Below are 22146 nucleotides of genomic sequence, written 5' to 3' on the forward strand. Positions count from 1 at the left end.
GGGGCAGGGGGCGGGGTTCCTCTGGGAGAAGGAGGGAGTAAAGAGGAGGAGGAGGAGGGAAGGAGGAGGGAGGGGAGGGGAGGGGGAAGAGAGGAGGAAGGAGGAAGGAGCTCAGGAGGGATGAGAGAGGCGGCCAGGGCCCCGAGCCGAAGCAGCGCGGGGCCGGGGGACCAGGGTGGCTGAGGCACGCCTATTGCCCCATCCCCCTTTTCCTGTCCCCTTCCATCCTTTCCATCCACCCTCCAGCTTGAGGAAGGGGATTTATTCAAATTTTATTTAAATCTCTATCTCCCGAGGGTCGCGCGCAGGGGGGAGGGGGAGAGGGCGGGGGCGCGCGCAGGCTGGGGGGGCGGGGCCCAGCAGCTTCCTTCACCCCCCTTTGCTCGCCCCGTAGCAGTAGCGCAGGGGGCCGCAGACCAGGGGCGGGCCCAGGGGAGGGGGGCAGGTTACAGGGACCCCCCCCTCCCCGGGAACCGGCGGTGGGCGGGGCTTGAACCCCGGAAACGGTAGGGGGTCTTAGGCCTGGCCCTGGACCCCTGGGCAGTGGGCATCGGGAAGGGGCCAGTTAAAGGGCCGGGGGCGCTGGGGAGAGGCGGGGCGGGGTGGGGGGAGGGGAGCTGGGACTCGGACCCCCGCACTGAGTGGGGCCCGGGCAGAAGCTGTGCACCCTGCGCCCGAGGAGCCCCCGTTGGCCTGGGGGGACTGAGGGACTGAGCCCCCCAGAGCAGGATCTCCCCCTGGAAGGGCCGCGCCGCAGCCCGTGGGAGGGCCTCGCCCCCGGCGCCCCCCATCTGCACTCGCCGCCGTCCCGGCCTCCGCCGGAGGGAGGGGCCGAGCGCCCTCGGGGGGCCGTGGACCCCGGCGTTCTGAGCGTTCCGCGCCCCGCGCCGCCCGGCCCCCCCGCCGCCGATGGCCGCCGACCCGCCGGGAGCTGCCGAGAAGGGAGAGATGGCTCCCGGGACACGTGTGAGGTGGGTTCATGCGGCTCCTCCTCACCCCCAGACCTGGGCAGCTCCCAGTCCATTCATCCTCAGCCCGGCCTCTCTCTACCTTGCCCGCCCCCAGCCTCACCCTCTCTTTGCGCCAAACTCCTCATCTCCAGCCCTCTTTCCTGTTACCTCTCAACCCTGGGGAACTGGCCTTCCTTCCTCCACCCTGCTTCGCCTTGCAGACCCCCATCCCCGCCTGCGGTTGCAGCCCTCCAAGGCCCCTCCCCTGGAGCGCTGGAGGGCTCCTCTCCCCCCATGGATGGGTCTGAAAAGGGGGAAGCTGGGGTAAGACTCTGGATATGAAGAGACCCTCCAGGCCTGCTGAATCTGTGTGGGATCTTGGAGGATCTGGTTTCCCTGGGAAGAGGAGCCCAAGGGATTCCAGACAATTAGGGATGGAAAGCAGCTTGGGAAGCTGGGAGGCAGGGGGCGGTGCACATGAGCCCATCTTGAGTTCTATGGAGATGTCAGGCTGGATTCTAGAATCCCAGGGAATCTGGGAGATTGCCCAGGTTTACCTGGAGACCCATAAGGAGGCTGTGTTGGAGCAGAGGGCATTCTGTGTGGAACAGAGTTGACATTTGGGGCCACGGAGGCGTTCTGAAGCAGCGTCTCAAAGAAGGTCTGTGAGCGCTGGGAAGTTGGGCAGCCCGGTGGATCTTTAGGGGTTAGATTGTGTGAGCAGGTTCCCATTGAATCTGAGGAGGAAATCTAGGCTTTATGGGAAGAGGAGTTGGGGGTTAGTAGCTTCTGAGAGAAAAGAGAGGTCTGGATTTGGTGATCAGGAATCTGTGGGGATCTGGGAGGTAAATTTGGGGTGTTTCAGCTTGGAGAGAGCCTGGGATGGAGCACATTTGGAAAACAAGGGAAGAGTTGGGACCTGTCTCAGCTGACTCCACAGACAAGGAGCCCCTGGTTTTCCCAGGAGTTTGGCTGCAGGGATGTCCGTGGAAAGGCCCTTGTCCCTCTCGGTGTCCCTTCGTCCTCCCTGGGTCAGGCGCGGGAGTATGGAAGAAGTGTTAGAGTAGGAGTGAGGTCAGGAAGCTAGTTCTCAGGGCTCCCGGAGGAGCCAAGTGAGCTGCTTCAGGAAGAGGGTGGCCTTGCCTAGAGGGAGGGGGGTTCCTCTGACCTTCCGCAGGAGGGGCACCTCCGTGTTCCTTGTCTCCCTGGGTAGGAAGCCAAGCTCTGGCTGCCTAGGAGTGGGGGCAAAGCTGCCAGGAGTCTTGCCGGCCAGGGTCCCTGTGGGCCCCCCTGACCTTGCCACCCTCCACACACAGCCCTCGGCGTTGCTGACGCCCCCAATGTCGTCGAGCAGCCGGGGGCCGGGGGCCGGAGCGCGCCGACGCCGAACCCGCTGCCGCCGCTGCCGGGCCTGTGTGCGAACTGAGTGCGGGGACTGCCACTTCTGCCGAGACATGAAGAAGTTCGGGGGGCCCGGGCGCATGAAGCAGTCGTGCCTGCTGCGGCAGTGCACCGCCGTGAGTGCTGCCCCCACTGCAGGGGGGCACCCTTCCCCAGCTGACCTAGCACCTATCTGGGGGGCTGGGGGTGACTCCGTCGAGGGTCATGGAAAGTTGCCATAGGTTCGCTCATTCATTCACTGGCTGGTTCACATATCCGCCAGGCCCATTTCTGTCCTCAGCTTCAAGCTGGGGCCAATGTTAGGGTCCACTGAAGAATCCCTCCCACTCCCTACCTTCAGGCTTTTCCCAACTTTAAGAGGCAGAGACCCACAGAAAGCTCGGGCCCCCTTGGACCCCCTCCCCAGAGCCAGGAATGTGTCTTTGCCTTCTTTGGCCTCCTTTTCATCTGTGAGAGTGGTCTCGGATTTGAAGCTTGTCTTACCCACTCTTTGACCTTGAGCAAATCACTGTGACCCTCAAGGTACCTCCTCCGTGAAATGTTTCCTTTGCTGAGTTGTAAAGGTCAGACAGCATGGATAAGAATGTGCCTGCTGCCAGGAGCAGCCCACAGTAGGTATCCAAGAACCATGGGGCTGTGCCCGCCTTCCTCAACCTTAGCGCTTCCCAGGGCTCCCGAGAGTGGTCCTTTCCCAGTAGCCATAGGACCGGCGGCATCCTGTGCTCCCCGTGACCCCACCTCCCTTTTTCCCTGCTGTCACCCTTCCTGGTCTCCTTGCCCCACAGCCCCTCCTGTTTTCCTTTGTCCCCTGACCCTTGCCTCACTTTTCTTCTTCCCCACCTGCTGCCTCCCTGAGCCTGCCTCACAACTTTCTTGATGTGACTCAGTATTACCCCTGATTTTTTTCCTAAAGTCATATTGTCTGAGAGCTGCTCTCCCTTCCCTAAGATCAGCCAGCTGCCCTTAGTGTTCCCAGGGGTCTTGCCAAAACCGGGTTCATTGTGGGGTCCAGGGCAACCCCCATACGGCTCATTGAGCAAATTCAGACTCACCCTAAGCTGTCGCCATGTTCCCTCCAGCTCTCTCTGAGTTTGCTGTCACCTTGGCATATAGTCTTCCCTCCTTTCCCAAAGCCAGCTACCACATCAGGTTACCCAGGCCCTGGATCCAGATGCAGCCATCAACAGTGACAACTGTGTATCTACTACCTTTTCTGCATTATCTCATTTTTATGACAGTCCTGCAAGGAAAAACTTCCTAGCCCCATTTGACAGATGGAGAAAGACCTAAGGGGGTTAAATCAGTTCAAGGTCCTACTGCCAAAAAGGAACAAATTCAGGATTTGACCCAGCTTGCCCCCCTGGGTTCTAGACCTCATCTCACAGCTGGCCGGGGTCCCCAGAAAGAACGGTCTTACTCCTGTGGCTTGCTTTTGGGGTCCCTGACACCCCCCTTTCCCCCAACAGCCCGTGCTCCCACACACAGCTGTATGCCTCTTGTGTGGGGAGGCTGGGAAGGAGGACACAGTGGAGGGAGAGGAAGAGAAATTTGGTTTGAGCCTCATGGAGTGTACAATCTGCAATGAGATCGTCCACCCTGGCTGCCTGAAGGTGATGGTCCTGGCGACCCTGGAGGCCGGGGTGGGGCTCGGAATGTCAGGGAGTACGGAGCTGGGGTAGGATGCCTCTTGAGTTTTTTGACACCTGACATCCACTCCCTGCCTCTGTCTACAGATGGGGAAGGCTGAGGGTGTCATCAATGCAGAGATCCCCAACTGCTGGGAGTGCCCTCGCTGCACCCAGGAAGGCCGGACCAGCAAGGTAGAGGCTGGGGCTTGGGTGGGTGCCAGGCTCTGGGTAGGCAGAAGGTCGGGGGTTGGTGCAGAACCTCACCCTCAGCTTCCATCTCTCCAGGATTCAGGTGAGGGACCAGGCCGCCGCAGGGCTGACAACGGCGAGGAGGGCGCCAGCCTGGGGAGTGGATGGAAGCTGACGGAGGAGCCGCCACTTCCACCACCTCCACCCAGGCGCAAAGGTCCCTTACCTGCTGGGCCCCCCCCAGAGGACGTGCCTGGACCCCCCAAAAGAAAGGAGAGGGAGGCAGGGAATGAGCCCCCTACCCCAAGGAAAAAGGTGAGCCAGGGAGCATGCTCACTCGATCCAGCCTAAGGGATTTTGGGAGCTGTAATCTGTTGCTTTTGGGGGGAACCTGGGACATTCAGCTTCATGGGTTCCCCCCAGGGGTTGTTGGGAGATGTAGTTCGGAATTTCAGGTGGGAGGATGGTGCATGTTCAGTGTGGTGGAGAGGTACAGGTGAGAAGCTACTGGTGCTGGATAGGAAAGCTTTGGGTGCTTTAGGGAGGAGGGAGAGAGCATGCTCAAATTAGCTGCTGCAGAGGAGGAAGGAGGGGCTAGAAAGGGCCTGAGGGGGAAGAAAGCGGAGATGAGAGCATGCTCAGTGAGCCAAGACACTGGTTACCAGATGAGCATGCTCAGAGTTCTCTCTGAGGTGGGGGCTTCTGGGATTTGTAGTTTTAAGAGGCGAGCATAGATCTTAGTTTTGTGGCCAACCAGGGGCTAATGTCATTTCTCCCTTGCCCCCTGTCTCCTTCTTGCCCTGGTAGGTGAAAGGAGGCCGAGAGAGGCACCTGAAGAAGGTGGGTGGAGATGCCTGCCTCCTCCGAGGATCGGACCCAGGCGGCCCCGGCCTTCTGCCCCCCAGGGTTCTGAATCCGAGCCAGGCTTTCTCGTCCTGCCACCCTGGGCTCCCTCCCGAGAACTGGGAGGTGTGCCGGGGACCTCCTCCCTCCCCTTCCCACTTTCCTTTGCCCCACCCTCTATCCTAGAGACAGAAATCTGTCCTTTCCTGCCTACCTTGTCCTACCCCACCCCTTCTTGGCCATGATGGGCAGGCAGTTGGGCCCCTGGGAAGAGCAGAGGGGAAGAGTGGGTTGGGGCCAGGCCACAAGAGCCCTAGACTTGCCAAGAACCCTTGGGGTATCGTTTGACCCATTTGCCTCATCTTTCCAAACCTTTAAGGGGAAAGAACTGAGTTCAAATCCCTGTTCAACCATTGACTTGCTGATTGGTCTTGGCAGCTTATCAGCTGCTCTGGGCTTCAGTTTCCTCATCAGTGAAATAGACATGATACCACTTTCCTTACCCGGTCTATGCCACAAAGCTGTTTAATGACATTAACTGAGTTTTGTAAACTGCAAAGGGACTAGATTTGAGGGAAGTAAGGCCCAGAGAGGTTTGAAGACCTGTCCAAGGTCACACAGGAAAACTAGCATTCAGCTGTCACTTTGCACTGACACATCAAATGCCAGGGTCTGCTTGACTGCGTTCAAATTCCTCCTCTGCCATTTGTCAGATTGTCACCTTGGGCAAGTTCCATAATCTCTCGGAGCCTGCATTTCCTCATATCTGGAAAGAGTGGGCCAAGTAGCCACTGCATCCCAGCCCTGTGAGGATGTCATGAGTCAGCGAGGGTGGGAGGCTCCGCCCAGGGCCGGATGATCGCTGTTACTCTCGTCTCAGTGCAGAGACACTCGAAGTTGTTTGGTCCAGCCTTCAGTGTTGTAGATGATGAGAAAGGGGCTTCCCAAGGTCACCGAGAGAATTGATAGCCAGGTCAATATGCAAAACTAGATCTGTAACTATTCTCCACACCTCACTGCTTTTGGAAACTCATAAGCTATCGAGACCCATAAGTCTTTGCATTCTTTGCATCAGCACCTTCCTGTGACAGATGAGGAAAGTGAGAAGTCCAGAGAGGGGCATGACCTGACTGAGGCTCCACAGGGCAGGAACTCGGGACTGTCCCTCCGGCTATTCATTCCGCCGGTGACTCCTCGGGGGTCGGGGGGTGGGAAGGCAGGTGCCAGGCCCTAGAACAGCCTCCATCTCTTCCTGCAGAAACCAAAGCCGCCTTTGGCCTCTGCTGAGGGCCCGGCGGTGCCTTCCCCGTCACCCCAGCGGGAGAAGCTCGAGCGCTTCAAGCGGATGTGCCAGCTGCTGGAGCGGGTGCCCGACACATCCTCATCCTCCTCGGACTCCGACTCAGACTCCGACTCATCAGGCACATCGCTGAGTGAGGATGAGGCTCCTGGCGAGGCCCGGAATGGGCGACGGCCAGCCCGGGGCAGCTCGGGCGAGAAGGAGAACCGCGGGGGGCGGCGGGCTGTGCGCCCTGGTGGCGGAGGGCCCCTCCTCAGCTGGCCCCTGGGCCCCGCACCCCCGCCCCGGCCCCCGCAGCTGGAGCGGCACGTGGTGCGGCCCCCACCTCGAAGCCCTGAGCCTGACACGCTGCCTTTGGCTGCTGGATCCGACCACCCCCTGCCCCGCGCCGCCTGGCTGCGTGTCTTCCAGCACCTCGGGCCCCGAGAGCTATGCATTTGCATGCGAGTGTGCCGGACTTGGAGCCGCTGGTGAGTGGCCTGGACAGGCCTAGGTTCCATTGCCCACACGCTCCTCACTCGCTGGGTGACCTGCAACAGGTCCCTGAGCCTCTCTGGGCCGGGTGCTTGTACTGATGATGCTTCTATAGAATGTACATACTGTAGTTGGTACTTCTGTATTGACTGTGCCCAGGCTGCTTTTGATTTATTTGCTCACTGAACCCTCACAACAACTCTGTGAGGTGGGTATTGTTATCCTCATGTTCAGAGGAAGCTGAGGTCAAGGTCACGTGGAGAGGAAACAGTAGAACCAGGAATTTGAACCTGGTCCTTCTGGCTCCAGAACCTTTCTCCTTAAAATTGTTGCTTATGAGTGTTTAATATGTGCCAAGTATAGTGTACCCGCATCTTCTCACTTGCTTTTCACCTCTCTCTTCTGAGGACAGTCTTAAATTGATCCCACTAACACAGAAGAAGGGGCTTCCCAGGTGGCTCAGCAGTAAAGAATCTGCCTGCCAGTGCAGGAGACTCAAATTCGATCCCTGGATGGGGACAATCCCCTGGAGGAGGGCGTGGCAACCCACTCCAGTATTCTTGCCTGGAGAATCCCATGGATGGAGGAGCCTGGTGGGCTACAGTCCGTGGGGTCGCAGAGAGTGGGACACGACGGAAGCAACTTAGCACACATGCATGCACACCTAAGGAAGCCCTTTACGGGGCTTCCTCACTTCCCACTGCAGAGGGCATGAGTTCAATCCCTGGTGGGGAAACAAAGATTCTGTAAGCCATGTGGCACAACTAAAAAAGCAGAAAGCCTTTTGCTGAGCGGCCCCTGCTCCCCAAGTGGCAGGCATTTGGGCCTCCTCATTATGCTTGGAACTTCTTTGTGGCCTGGAGCCACCACCAGCACCTTCCACTTACCCTCCTCCCATCTCCCCACTGCCTCCTGAGTCTTGTTTCTATAGGAATGTGGGTCAGCCTCTCCAACCCCTGGTCTTACTCTTCGGTCCTGTCCCTGACAACCCCCACCCCCAGCTCTCCTCCAACACTCCCCCCACACCCCAAAAGAGCACAGAGAGGCTTTCTGCATTGACAGCCTTCATTCGTTTTCATGTTCCCATGTGAGTATTTGGGGCAAATACCATATCTGTTTTATCTTCATGTTCTCAGCACAGGACAAAAGGTAATGTGTGTTAGTCGCTCAGTCGTGTCCGACTCTTTGCCAACCCCATGGACTATAGGCCGCCAGGCTCCTGTCCATAGAATTCTCCAGGCAAGAAAATTGGAGTGGGTTGCCATTTCCTTCTCCAGGGGATCTTCCCAACCCAGGGACTGAACCCCCGTGTCTTGGATTGCAGGCAGATTCTTTCCTGTCTGAGCTACCAGGGAAGCCCAAAGGGTAATGTAGGTGCTCAAAACACATTTTATTAAGTGAATAAATCCAGGTTTTTTCCCCAGACCCTTCCTGTGGCCCGGGCATCCTGTTGGGATGTGCACACATTAGTTGATATGTTCCTCATACTAACAGCAGCCCTGTGAGGGGCGTCGTGAGGGACACTCGAAATCAGTGCAGGCAGTGGCTGACCTTAAACCCCAGTCCTTTTCCTTAGGATTCTGGTGTACTTGTTCACACTTGCTGGTCTGTGGAGGCTACAGAGCTAGGAGGAGGGGAAGGCAGGCTCTGGAGATAAATTACCCATAGTTGAATCTTTTTTTTTTTTACATTCTTTGTTTGTTTGTTTGGCTTCACCAGATTTTAGTTGTGAGCTCTTAGCTGGGGAATGTGGGATCTAGTTCTCTGACCAGGGTTTGAACCTGGACCCCCAGGAAAAGTCCTCCATAGTAGAATCTTTGCTGAGCTGTATGCTATCAGCCTATTTCCTTCTCTGCGCATCAGTTTGTGCATCAGTTTCTTCATCTGTTAAAACAGGAACCAAGGCATTTACTTCATGAGTGTTTTTGTGAGCTGATACAATAAAGAATTGAGGACAGTACCTAGGAAATAGAAACTTCTTAGTGCCTTAACAGCAATCATTATCACTGGTTCAGCTACAAATATTTACTGAAAGCACAGACTTTTAACATTCTGGGAACTCAGATCTGTGCCCTTGGAAGAGTTTTCAGTCAACCTGCAACATAGTAGAAACAAGTAGTTACAGCAGTTGCTGGGATCACCTCCTCCACCTCTAGAGGTTTGCCAAGGCCTCTTGGTCAGGGCCAGCTCTGTGCTTGGTACATGGGACCCAGAACTGATGAAGACCCAATTTCTGTTGCAAGGGGAGACTCATGACTGCAGGTGGATGAAGCAGAGAAGCTGGACTGGATGGTGGTTTTCTGCTTGGGCCTAGGCGTCTAGTCCCCATGGGTTTCGTCACCTGTGACTCCTGTACTTCTTGGATGAGTGGCCACAGGTGGATTGCTATACCTGTCAGGGCCTCAGTTTTCTTATCTGTAGTCTGGGTTCATATCAATACCTAGTAGGGATGAAATGAGGTAATTCTTGGAAAATATTTAGCACAATCACTAAAGGGTGCTAAATGCTCAACAAAATGGTGGTTTTGGATGAGCAGAATGAGGGTAGGGCTGAACAAGGGCCTGAGGGGGGCACAGTGGGACTAGTCCAAAGGCTCTGTCAACCTGGGCACAGAGGCAGGGCCTGGGGGGATGAAGAGGAGGGACTGGAGTTGAGAACTTAAGAAGCAGGATGACTTGGATTTGGTGGCAGTAGGGTGACAAGCAACTGGGTTTCTGGTCCATGAGCCTGGATGGGCAGCAAGATCATGGCCCAAGCTTGGGAATACTTAGCTGGGGCAGGTTCCCGGGTCAAGCCAAGTGCTCACATTTGCCAGGTTTGGTCTGAAAGGCCTTTGGGCCCATCAGGAACTAACAGAAGAGCACCTGGAGGTACAGGTCTGTTGCTAAAAAGAAAGATCCAAGTTCGGGAGTTTTTAACCTATAGATAGCAACTTCAAGGAAGAGGACAGAAATCAGAATGTCAGCACTTGTGAGTTAGAGAAAGGACTGCAAGAGACTTGGAGGGGATTGAGAGCAGAGTGTGTCCCGAAGGAGAGATTGAGGAGAGAACAGGGTTGGGTGTTGGCGAGAGGTCATGGGAGATCAAGGACCAGAAGTGTCAGTTGGATTTTGCTCCAAGTAGGCCTGGCTATCTTCTGCTGTGCTGTATGGGGGTGAGGGCACTGGAACCAGGTCGTCTAGAATTGAGGTTGGACTTGATCTGTTTGTTCTCTGCCATGTCCCTAGTTTCTAGGATACCTGGCTTACAGGAGGTACTGAAAAAACACTTGTCGAATGAATGAAAGTGAGGAAATCAGGATGGAGTGTGAAAAAGAGGCAGCGAAGGTGGAACTGGATAGAAATTTGTAGGTGGGAGAGCAGGAAGTTGCAGGCATTCCCGTCAGATGGCTTCCATCTTCTCTTGAAAATGGGAGGCATAGTGATCTGCCCAGGTCAGGGGAGGGAGGTGGGGTGGTGGGGGGAGGCGAAGCCTGGGGGAGTTGCAGAGTCCCAGGGAAGAGGGTGGAGCAAGGAAGGGACTACACTGCCTGGTCAAGTCAGCTGGATTTGGGACTAAACACTGATGGAAGGATGGAAGGACCTCAGTGCCAGCAAGGAGCCCAGAGAGCTGATAAGGAAGAAGTGGCTTGGGTTGGAGCCTGGGAAGCTGTGAAGTCCTTACGGGTAGCAGTTTGGGCTGGTCTAGCTCTGTGGCTCCAGAGGGCCTCTGCAAGAGGGAGGTTTTGGACTCAACTTTGGAGGTGGGCTGAGTTGGTCAGGGGTGTCTGGAGTCAAGGGGAAAGGGAGTGGGGGTAGGGCATTTGGCCATCAGGCTTGGCCTCCCCTGGGTGATGGATGCCTTGGCCTTGGACTTCTTCCAACCTATTACCTGTCATTCTCTAGTCTAGAAAGAGGGCTTCCCAGGTGACTCAGTGGTAAAGAATGTGCCTACCAGTGCAGGAGATGTGGGTTCGATTCCCTAGATCAGGAAGATCCCCAGGAGAAGGAAATGGCAGCCTGCTCCAGTATTCTTCCTTGGAAAATTCCATGGACAGAAGAAACTGGTTCATAGGGTCACAAAGAGTCAGACACGACTTAGTGACTGAGCGTGCATACCCTAGTCTAGGAAGAACCTGTCTATGGCCCCCTGTCACCCTCGCAACAAGCTTCCATGGTCCTGTTGGACATTTGGACAAGAACAGTGACTGCACTAAACACTTCCTCTGCATCGTCTCCCCCCGCCTTTTTTAAAAAACATTTTTCATTTAATTATTTTAAATCACTGTTTTAAAAAAAAATGAAACTAGAGTTAATTTACTCTCCCTTCATTTTTGCAGCAAACTTGTGAAATCAGTACTGCTTTTACGCCATTTTATGGTTTGGCAAATGGAGGCCCAGAGAGAGCAAGTGACTTGCCTAAGGTCACTCAGAGCACAGAGGCGGCAGAGCTGGGGCTTCAGTCCCCACCGCTCACACTCCGCACCTCAGAGCTCTGTGCCCACGTTCATCCAGCCTGGCATTCCAACCTTCCTGGCCAAGACACCCCTACCCTGGGCTGGCCGTCCTCCGTAGCCTCGCCCCTGCCTCTTCTCCATGTTGGAGCTCTCGATCCAGACCAGCTTGCTCTTCCACCTGGCTTTGCTACCATGTAATCAAAGTGGGACCTTGAAATCAGTCTCCTAACCTCCCTGGACCTCATTTTCCTGACCTCTAAAAAGGAGATGGCGATTACAGTATTCACCTCCTAGGGCTGTTGTGAGGTTAAATGTGTAAGGCGTAGAACGCAGTAAACCCTTGGTGAACATGGGTTTTCATGGGTGAACATGAGGTATTCGTGCTGGAGTCATCGTCTTCGTCATCCTCATTGTTAAGGTGAGATGATGAATCGCCTTTTGTTCCTACTGCCTAAGGTTCTCAGAGCTCTCCCGTTTTTGTTTTTTTTTTTTTTCCCCTGTGTACTTGGCCAGGACGCTGGTTCTTCCTTATCGGAACTCAAATCTTCTTCCTCCTCCCCTCGCTAGAATTAACTGCTGCTGTGCATCATGCAGGATCTTAGTTCCCTGAGCAGGTATCAAACCTGTGCCCCCTGCAGTGGAAGCACAGAGTCCTAACCACTGGACCGCTAGGGAAGCCCCAACTGTTGTCTTCCTTCAAGTCTCAGATCTGGCACTGCCTCCCTGGGAACCTCCCCGTCCCAGTTTCTCACCGGCTCTTATCATATCCCTTGTTGCCCCAGTTACTGTAAGACTCTGCTGCCTCCCCCGTTTCCTTACTGTTCAGTGTCTCGACACTTAGTATCAGTAGGGGGCCCTCAGTGACTGTTGGCTGCCACTCTGAGATTTTAAACCCAGTGTTCTGGTCATCCAAGGGCAAAGGGACAAATTAGCTGCAGCCAAGAAAAATCAGGAGAGACTTCCTGGAAGAGGAAGCACTGGAGCTGAGCCCTGAGGGATCCGGGTTGGTTGGCAGTTCCATCAAAGACAAACACGTGCCAAAATGGGTTGGCACCAGATAGCAGGTGTCTGTTGGTAAGCAGGTGGTTTGGCCTGGCTCTTGTGGAGTGCAGTATACAGATACAGCTGGCGGCCTGTGTGTGCCCTTGGGGGACAAGGGTTCCCTCCTAGCCACGTAAGATCCAGGAGGGCTTCAAGTTGGTGGTGACAGTTGAGTTGGAACTCATGACTGGGTCAGAGTGAGCAGAGAGAAATTTTGGATGGAACAGGATTTCACGGAGTGGAAGGAGATAAGGGACAGAACCTAGGGGCAGAAGCTGGATTGAAGGTGGGTAGTTTTTTTTTTTTCTTTTCTTTTCCTGTTTAGAATTGGAGAGATTTGCAAGTGTTTATTGTTTGAGTGGGTGGAACCAGGAGAGGGAGAGGCTAGAATGCTAGAAGAGGAAGGGAAATGGTAGGAGGTGGGAGGTGGGACAGAGGGTGGAGTTTTTTGGATCAAAGCCTTGGTGTATGTGTTTCCAGCTTTCCCTAAAATGTCACCCAAGGGTTCCCAAGTTTGCCTGAGAGTTGCAAGTGGCACAAAAATTTGGCTTGATCTTTCTATTATTAATAGTTTTGAAAAGAAAGTTCCTCCATTGGGTGCTATTATATCTTTCGGATGCGTGCATGCTCAGTTGTGTCCAACTCTTTGGAACCCTATGGACTGTAGTCCACCAGACTCCACTGTTCATGGAATTTTCCCGGCAAGAATCCTGGAGTGGGTTGCCATTTCCTCCTCCAGGGCATCTTCCTGACCCAGGGATCGAAGCTGCGTCTCATACATCTTCTGCATTGGCCAGCGGATTCTTAAACACTTGACAACTTTTCTAATACTTATCTCCCTGTTTAACAAAAATAGTCTTTAGATGGCAGCCAAAAGCCATAGCAACACCTAGCTAGAATTTAATAATCCTAGTCTGTTTTTGTGGTGTTTATGTCTAAGTGTAACATATGTATGTGAAACTATACTGGTTTTCAGTGCAAATGCTGGTTTTAAGAATTGATTTAAAGATAAATTTACGTTCTGCAGATAAGTGGATACTGAATGACTGGAGTTTGGGCATCTCTGCCCCAGCCCAGGGCTTCCTGAAAGGAAAGCCTCCAGAAGCGGGGCTGGGAGAGAGATGAGACAGCTTCCTGGTTCCCCTCCCCACCCCTGCTGCTTCTGATTCAGTTCATCTTACCCAGTGGGAACTTTTTTGACATGGCTTTGAACTACTGTGCTGAAAGAAACTTTTCAAACCACATCTCAAGGAACTTTAGTGTATTGGATTGGCCAAAAAAAAATTTGTTCAATTTTCCATAACAGCTTACGTGGAGGGAAACCTGAATGAACTTTTTGGCCAACCCAATACTACAGTGTGTTAGTAGATGACTTTGGCAGAGATGGGGAAGGGTTCCCTGGTAACATCAGTTTGGGAAGCCCTTCTCCAGTTCCCTGCATGTTGGTCTCATCAAGGCTGTCAGAGTTGCTGGGGACCAACCCATTTCACTTGATGCAGGCCTCATTCATCTTTGTAGTTTCAACAACTGGGACCTACTAGGCCTTCCATAAACACTGACTGACCGAATCACTGGGAAGCCATAAATGAAGTATGTGGTAGGGGTGCTCTGTGGGAGCTTTGGGTGGTCCACACTTGGCTTGGGATCATCCATTCATGCAACAGATGTACAGCAGGTAACCTACACCTGGCCCGGTGCGGGGCACTAGGGGTGCTGAGAGGAAGAAGCCAGGGCTGCCCTGGTGAAGTCTCCATTCTGGCTGGAGGCTCACAGTAGTCACAGACTAGTAAGTCAAGCCCTGGGCAGCTGGTCCTCAGGATGAGCAGACACGGATCACGGGCAGGAATTAGTAGAGGTTGAGAAGTACCCACAGCCACCATAACTGGTGAGAAGCCCAAGGCAGAGGATGGGGGCTGCTGCTGGATCTCTTTGGGTCTCCATCAAATACAGTGTGTAGAGTGCGTGTGTCTTTGGCACAATGCTTTGGAAGCTTTAGGCCCACTCACTATAGATTTTTTTTTTTTTTTTTTTTGGTTGGTCTAGATCTTCACTGCAGGGCGAGGCCTTCTTTAGTTGTGATGCTCGGGCTCTAGAGCACACAGCCTCAGTAGTTGCAGCACGCAGCTTATCCAGGTGCCCCCTGCTGGCTCTCTAATGGCAGTACATGGGCTTAGGTATCCCACGGCATCATGTGGGATCTTAGTGCCCCAACCAAGGATCAAACCCATGTCCTCTGCATTGGAAGGCAGATTCTTAACCACTGAACCACCAGGAAAGTCCCTGTAAGGTCCACTAACTGTAATAACCCCGTTTGATCTTAAAACCACCTCGTGGGCAAGGCCCACCTGATGACTGTCATCTTTTGTGTTATAAACAAGGCCTGAGGCCCAGGGAGAGGAATGGGCTTGCCTAAGATCTCACATCCAATTAGTGATGGAGTTGAACCCCAAACGTAGTGTTCTTGGCCTGGGACCTGGGGCTTCCTGCCCACCCTTGCTGTTTGGTATGGACCAGGAGAGAGCTGGGGTGAACCAGGGTGGGGATTGTAGGTTCCCTGAGACTGTGAGCTGAGGACTGCGGTCTCTGTCTCCCCCTTGTGGCCAACAGGTGCTACGACAAGCGTCTGTGGCCTCGGATGGACCTGAGCCGGAGGAAGTCACTGACCCCGCCCATGCTTAGTGGTGTGGTTCGCCGCCAGCCTCGAGCCCTGGACCTCAGCTGGACAGGTGTCTCCAAGAAGCAGCTCATGTGGCTTCTGAACCGACTGCAAGGTAGTGCCGCATGGTGAGGTGGGGTGGGGTGAGGGAAGGGAACAGACCTGGGACGGACCCCTCCTAGCACCTGTTTCCGGGGACCTCCCCGTTCCCCCAGGCCTGCAGGAGCTGGTGCTGTCTGGCTGCTCCTGGCTCTCTGTCTCTGCCCTGGGCTCAGCCCCACTGCCGGCCCTGCGGCTCCTGGACCTCCGCTGGATTGAGGATGTTAAAGACTCCCAGCTCCGCGAGCTGCTGCTGCCTCCGCCAGACACCAAGCCAGGTGTGGCCTCTCTTGGCTCCTTTGTAGGAGGGTTTGGACAGGCTGGGGGATGAGGCTTCCACGGTCTCTTCCGATTCCTGCTGTGTGTTAAAAGGATTTGGAGAATGGATAGAGCTTGTGAGGTTGAGGAGACAGACCCTGCTTGGCCCATGTTCATTCATTCACTTTCCTGCTGTGTGCTGGGCCCTGTGATCAGAGCTGAGGGGATGGGATGAGGAAGATGTAGCCCCTGACTTCCAGAGGGGAAGATAATTAGGGGATGAAACGCAGTGTGGGACAGGAGGATGACACAGAATTCTTGGAGAAGCCAGGGGATTGTGAGCAAAATCTCTGGGTGTGGTGGGCACTATTAGGGGAGACTTTTCCCAGGGGAGCAGCGGGACTGCTGTGGAAGAACGCAGGCCTGGGGTGGCTGGTCAGTTCCATTTGTCAAGAGGAGCCAGACAAAGGATCTTCTGTGAAATATCCTGGTTTTTAAATGATGGCGCGTAATTCAGATTCTTTTTAAAATTCATGTGTTGGCCCAGCAAAGATATGATTGAGCAGTAGAACTGGACCCTAGATCTTCTTGCCCTGAAGTGAAATGATGAGGACTTTTCTGAGGGAGCAGAGCAGAAATGAGGGAGCCAGCTGACTTGCACGGTTGTATGGAGGTGGCGGTTTCATTTCCTGAGTCAGACCCCAGCCACCTCTTCACCCTGCTCTGGCCCCGGCCCCTGCCACCAGGTAAAGTCAGCTTCATGGCATGTAGCCTCTGGGCCCGGCCCTGGGTAGGGCCCTGGAGACCTCAAACTGAGTGAGCCCCATTCCCCACACTGGTAGAACCCCAGTCATGCAGACATAGAAGGGCATGACGTGCTAATGGCTGTGGTCGGTGAGAGGGTGGCAGGGGTGGGGAAGGAGGGCAATGAGAAAAGCCTTCCTTAAGGAGGTGCTATTTGAATTGAGTCCTGAAAGAGACAGGATTTTCCCAGGGAGTGTGAAGGAATAAGCAGTTTTGTGAGGCCTGGGAACCATATTGGCAAAGAGGGGATGCTGGGAACTGGGGCTGGTCTGCTAAGCACCAACCTGGTCACTTTGGGGGTCCTATTGAGGTGTGAGGTGGGAGTGCTGAGGCCTGGGGCTCTTCGTCTAGTTCTAGCAAGGAGCTGGGATACTCAGCATTTTCTCTGGTCCCCACCAGTCTGTTCTCCATAATGAAGCTGGGGAACCACCCAGAAGATCAGGTCTGTCCACGTCACCCCATGCTCTCCACTCCTTCTTGTTGTTCCCTGGTGCTCTTTGGATGCAGATCAGTGTTTTACCATGGTCGATAAGGCCACTGGTCTGGCTCCCACTGACCTATGCTATCCTCACATTTCAGCCACCTCAGCCTCCTTGCCAAGTTTCCTCCAGCCCCAGGGCCTTTGCCTACTCCTCTTTGCCTAGAATGCTCTATCCTCCTTCACCTGATACCCAACCGCTTTTTAGGCCTCAGCATCAATGTCACTTCCTCCTAGAAGCCCTCCAAGATCTCCTACTCCATTGAGATGAGTCCTTCTTCCAGAGAGCAGTCCCCTCCTAGCATATCACTGTACAGTGGTGAAGTGATTTGGTTAAAATCTGTCTCCTCCTACAAGGTTCTTAAGCTCCATGAGGTCAAGGACTGTCAACTCACCCCAGCACCTTGCTTTGGCAGCTCTCTCTCATGGCTCCCTTCTTGCCACCCCATCCCCCTCACAGCAGTCTTGGAAGGGGAGTAGAGAAGGAACTAGGATTTCTGGGTGAGGCCCCAGAGGGCTTGAGTGACAGCTGCAAGTCACACAGGCCAGGCCAAATCTGAGCATCCACCCGTGGCCCTCTCTTCCTGGAGCTGGACTGAGCATTGAGAACAGTGCGTTCCGTGAGGTGAGAACATGCCGGTTGCCTGGCAGACCAACTCCATCTCCTCCTGCTTGAATTGACTTCAGTCTAAGCCCCTTTATCAGGAGCTCGCAAAGGTGAGCCGTCCAGGCCCCCCAAGCCTAATATGCTCCTTGAGACTCTCCCCACATTTTTACCCACCCCCGCCTTGGCTACACTAGGTCTTTGTTGCTTCACTCAGGCTTTCTCTAGTTGCAGCAAGCGGGAGCTACTCTTTGTTGCAATGCATAGGCTTCTCATTGCAGTGGCTTATCTTGTTGTAGAGCAGGGGCTCTAGGGCACACGGGCTTCAGTAGTTTTGGTGCTTGGGCTCAGTAGTGGCTCACAGGCTCAGTTGCTCCTTGCATGTGGGATCTTTCTGCACCAGGGATCGAATCCATGTCCCCTGATTCGGCAGGCGGATTCTTAACTGCTGGAGCACCATGGAAGTCCTCTACGCCCACGTCTATCCCCTTGGCTTCCTGTCCTCGTGTGGCATCCCTACTTCCTTGCTTTTGCCCCTGCTGTTCTCTGCCTGGCTACGCTTCCCTCCCCCATTCCTTCTTGTTCAAATAAATCCCTGAAGGCCCACCTCAGTGAAATCCTCCTTGAGCCCACTTGCCTTGCCCCAGCCACACGAGACCTCTCTCATCCGCTTCCCTCTGTTGGCCTTTAGCTGTGGCCTGAGGGTGAGGGCATCAGCAGGTATATCTCCGCTCCAGGCTGTCAGCTCCTCAAAGTGAAAAGGAGAGAATTCAGAGCTTGCCAAGTAGGTGCCCAGAGGTGGCCTGGCAGGTTACAGAAGTGGTGAGCTTGGTGCAGGATGTTAGGGACTACACCTTGCCACCCAGCTTCAGTATCGTCGTGGAGTGAGTGGGGTAGCCCAGTGATGCTCGATCTTACAATTTTTCAGGGAAAAGCTCCATGTCAAAGTTTCTTTATAAAAATGGCCCTCTATGTAGCATCCCTGGTAGCTTAGGTGGTAAAGAATCTGCCCGCAATGTGGGAGACCCGAGTTTGACCCCTGAGTCAGGAGGATCCCCTAGAGAAGGGAATGGCTACCCACTCCAGTATTCTTGCCTGGAGAAGTCCATGGACAGAGCAGCCTGGTAGGTTACAACCCATGGGATCAGACAGGAGTGAGCGACTCACACATACCTCTTATGTAGCATCAGTCATTAAGAAAAATGTGAACACTTTGCAGATCCATAGAACACTCGTGCAGGCTAGTTCCCTGACTTGGTGTTGTATGATCTAGTTTATTTATCTCAGGGTGAGGCCGGGGCCTGGAAAGCTGATAGCATTGTGGTTAAGAGTTAGGACTCCCGAGTCACAAGGCCTGGTGTCTTGGCTCTGTTCATCCATAATCATGTGACCTTGTGTAGCTGGCCTGGGGATGTAAGCCTGAGTGTTCTCATCTATAAACAGGAATGATGATCAGAAAACTTGTCTCCCGAGGCTGTGGTTCTTAAAGCGTGGTCTTGGAACCAGCAGCTCAGCGTTGCTGGAGAACTTGGTTTTTCCTTTGTCTGGATTTTTTTTTTGACCATGCCATGTGGCAAGCAGGATCTTAGTTTCCCAACCAGAGTTAACCTATGCCCCATGCAGTAGAAGCACAGAGTCTTAACCTGGACCTCCAGGGAAGTCCCAGGAGAACTTGTTAGACTGCCTGGGGGCGGGGCCAGCAATTGGTTTTACCCAGCAGCCCAGGGAGATTAGTTAGTCTCTGTCTGTCTGTCTCCCTCTCGTTTTTTCTTTCTCTCTCTCTCTCTAATTGGAGAGCCACTGGGCTAGGGGCAGGCTGCCACTTAGCCGCTGCCTGGCCTACAGTGTGTGGTCAAGCATAGATAAAAAAATGGAAATGCAGGATCATGGTAGATACAATATAAAGGAAAGCTTTGGGGGCAGAGATGAAGGGTAGGAGCTCTTCTACCCCAGAGCTGGAGGAAGGGGAGGCCTCTGAGCTCAGACGGGAAAGCCAGGGACCCTGGCCAGGCAGGGGACTGAACACAGGTGGCCTTGGGCAGGGTCCCCTGTGGAGTTTGGCTCAAGTGTTTCTGAAGGAGGGAGAGGAATTTGGAGCCGAGACAGGGGTGAGACCTTGTAGGAACTCGAATGTTCTCCCAAGTAGAGTAGACTTCTCTGAGGTGCCCTTGGAGAGTTTTCAGCAGAAGAGGGATGTGGTCTCACATATTTGAGAACTGCTCTTTTTTTAAATTAATTTTTATTGGAGTATAGTTGCTCTCCAATGTTGTGTTAGTTTCTGCTGTACAACAGAGTGAGTCAGCGATATGTATACAAACATACATCCCCTCTTTTGGGGATTTCCTTCCCGTTTAGGCGGCAGGAGAGCACTGAGGAGAGAAGGTTCCATGAGCGGTACAGTGGGTTCCCATTGCTTACGTGTTTGATACACAGTATCAGCAGTGTGTCTGCGTCAAGCCCCCTCTCCCAGTTGTCACCCCGCCCCCCTTTCTCCCTTGTGAGAATCTCTGTCTTTTGATAAGTGAGGAAGTGGGACAGGGGGCCGTCCTGTTGGGGATGTCATTTGTTGGATGAGTGACTATATATTGACAAGCATCTATGTCCCAGGTCCTGTGCATAGATCAAGAACAAGACAGACAAAAACTCCTGCCTTCCTGGAAGTGGCATTCTGGTGCAAGGGTCCCCAACCGCCAGTATCACTCCCCATGGCTCCGGGTCGCTCCCATGACCACCTGAACCGTACCCCCACCCCCCAGCCCTGTCCGTGGAAAAATTGTCTTCCATGAAACCAGTCCCTGCAAAAAAGGTTGGGGACTGTTGTTTTAGTGGGAGAGGTAAAAATATGTCAGTGAGAAAAAGAGGAGAAGGTGCAGGGAAGGAGTTGGAGTACGTGGAATGTTATGGTTCCGAATGGCATAATCGTGGAAGGCCTCCCTGAGGAGGCAGTGTGAGGAGACAGATGAAATGATGGCGGCTTGTGTGGGTTTGGGGGAGAAGAGCAAGTCACGAGCCACGCAGAAAATGCAAGTTGAGGTTCCCTTAGAGTGGGAGCAGGTCAGGGGGTGGTGAGGGAGGAGGGTGGAGACGTAGCCGGTGCACGGATGGGAGCGGTCCACAGTGGTGACCTCTTCTCTGCCTACCGCAGGGCAAACGGAGAGCCGAGGCCGGCTGCAGGGGGTAGCAGAGCTGCGCCTGGCCGGCCTGGAGCTGACGGACGCCTCCTTGCGGCTTCTGCTGCGCCACGCACCCCAGCTGAGCGCCCTGGACCTGAGCCACTGCGCCCACGTTGGGGATCCCAGTGTCCACCTCCTCACGGCCCCCACCTCCCCGCTCCGAGAGACCCTGGTACACCTCAATCTCGCCGGTAAGCGCCGTCCCTTATCTCTCCATCCTTCCAGCCTCCTGGGCCCTGTGGTCTGGGTGGACCCCCGGCTCACCTTCTGGTCTCAGCGGCCATCGCCCCACCCCCAGGTTGTCACCGCCTCACGGACCACTGCCTCCCGCTGTTCCGCCGCTGCCCACGCCTCCGCCGTCTCGACCTGCGCTCCTGCCGCCAGCTCTCCCCGGAAGCTTGTGCCCGGCTGGCAGCCGCCGGGCCCCCTGGCCCCTTCCGCTGCCCAGAAGAGAAGCTGCTTCTCAAGGACAGCTAGTTGGGTGCCCCCCACCCTCCCCCAGGACTCATCAGGAGCCTGGACCTCAGGCCTTCATTTCACCCCTGCCAGGAGGCCAGGTCACCCACCTCATGACTTGGGATTCCTGAGTTTTACGACTTGGGGTTCCTGCCCAGGGACTCGAGCCAGCCTCCCCCACTCTCTACCCCCTGCACTGATATCTCTGGGGGTCTCTTCTTCCCATCCCCTCCCCCTTCCACCTGCTTCATCGACCATCCCCTGGGGGAAGCGGGTCAGAGGTACTGGGGGGCGCTGAGCCAAAGGGCTGGTGGGAGGGGGGTTGAGGTGCAGTTTGAGGGGGGGATGAACGGGGAGAGTATCTGCACACAGGATGTTGGGAGCAGGGGGCTGGGGGAGGTGGAGGATGGGCTGGGGGGTGGGGGGTGGGCAGAGAGCAGACCATCAGGGGTTCAGGGAACAAAGACCAGATACTTGGAGTTGGGGGGGTAGGGTGGGGGGGGCCAAAAAGGGAAACCAGAGGAGCAATTGGGGATCCAGGTGTCAGAGATGAGGGGACTCGGGGAACCAGGGGGAAAGCAATAGGACTGAGTGAGGGGCGGGGGGCAAGAGCAGGTGCAGGGAGGGTGGTAGTAGCCCCTCGGGGTCACCCCTCTCCTTCCTCCCTCCCCGGATTTCAGTTCCTTCTCCCCAACCCTGACTCCTTGAAAGTCACTGACAATGGCAGCTATCTTGAGGAGTGGGGCCCGCGGGCCTGCCCGCTGTTCAGCGTGCCCTGGGGAGTGGTGAGGGGTACCCCAGCCCCCTACCTGCCTCCCCGCACTATACTTGAACATTCATCTGTACTGAAGTGTTACTTGAACCGGGGGAACCTCGGACCTGGGGGAGCCAGAGCTTAAGGGGACGGGACCAGCTTGGACTGAGACTGGACTGGTGGACCACCGAGTTCGGACTGGACCAGCCCAGGCTCTCTTGCTTTACTGTATTGAGCAGCTCCACCCCTCCTGACCCTGAGGTGAGGGCAGGGGGCGGCGGGCCGGCCCAGTGATGGGGAAGATGGGACTCCTCCAGCTTGGCTCTTCCCACTCTTTCATCGTCATGGAACCTTGTATCCCATTTGCCCAGGGAACTGCCACTCCTGGTTGCCATGGAATTAGCAGCCAATGGACACCTCCCAAAGCCAGTGCTAAGGCTGGAAATGGCCCCTCTTAGTTGCCATGGGAACTTAGTAACGACTCTTGGCCCTCTCCTGCCCCTTCCTCTGCCGGGGCGGGGCTTTGGGAGCCAGGGGTAGGGGCCGGGGCCAGCTCCCGCCCCTCAGCCCGGGTCTCCCTGGGGAGCCAGACTGGACCATGTT

The 22146-nt window shown here is 54.9% G+C and overlaps 1 protein-coding gene across 2 annotated transcripts; it reads left to right on the forward strand.

Annotated features, from left to right (window-relative positions):
- Positions 1-656: 656 nt before the first annotated feature.
- On the forward strand, positions 657-21174 carry FBXL19 (F-box and leucine rich repeat protein 19). 2 transcript variants are annotated; one of them, XM_061153257.1, is made up of 11 exons: positions 657-971; positions 2267-2467; positions 3818-3961; positions 4085-4171; positions 4265-4483; positions 4976-5137; positions 6270-6781; positions 14869-15032; positions 15133-15294; positions 20306-20524; positions 20632-21174. In XM_061153257.1, exons 2-11 carry the CDS (start codon positions 2291-2293, stop codon positions 20808-20810), a joined length of 2025 nt encoding a protein of 674 aa, XP_061009240.1. In that variant the 5' UTR covers positions 657-971; positions 2267-2290; the 3' UTR covers positions 20811-21174. The 2 variants fall into 2 exon arrangements, with proteins under 2 accessions (XP_061009240.1, XP_061009241.1); XM_061153258.1 differs by having other exon boundaries at positions 4976-5008.
- Positions 21175-22146: the final 972 nt, after the last annotated feature.

This window comes from Dama dama, chromosome 10 (genome assembly GCF_033118175.1).
Source record: "Dama dama isolate Ldn47 chromosome 10, ASM3311817v1, whole genome shotgun sequence".
Taxonomy (NCBI): Eukaryota; Metazoa; Chordata; class Mammalia; order Artiodactyla; family Cervidae; genus Dama; species Dama dama.

Coding starts and splice junctions, on each gene's coding strand:
- FBXL19 (XM_061153257.1), top strand. CDS start 2,291: ATGTCGTCGAGCAGCCGGGGGCCGGGGGCCGGAGCGCGCCGACGCCGA. Junction 4,484..4,975: donor CCCCTACCCCAAGGAAAAAG/GTGAGCCAGGGA, acceptor TTGCCCTGGTAG/GTGAAAGGAGGCCGAGAGAG. Junction 20,525..20,631: donor GGTACACCTCAATCTCGCCG/GTAAGCGCCGTC, acceptor CCCCACCCCCAG/GTTGTCACCGCCTCACGGAC.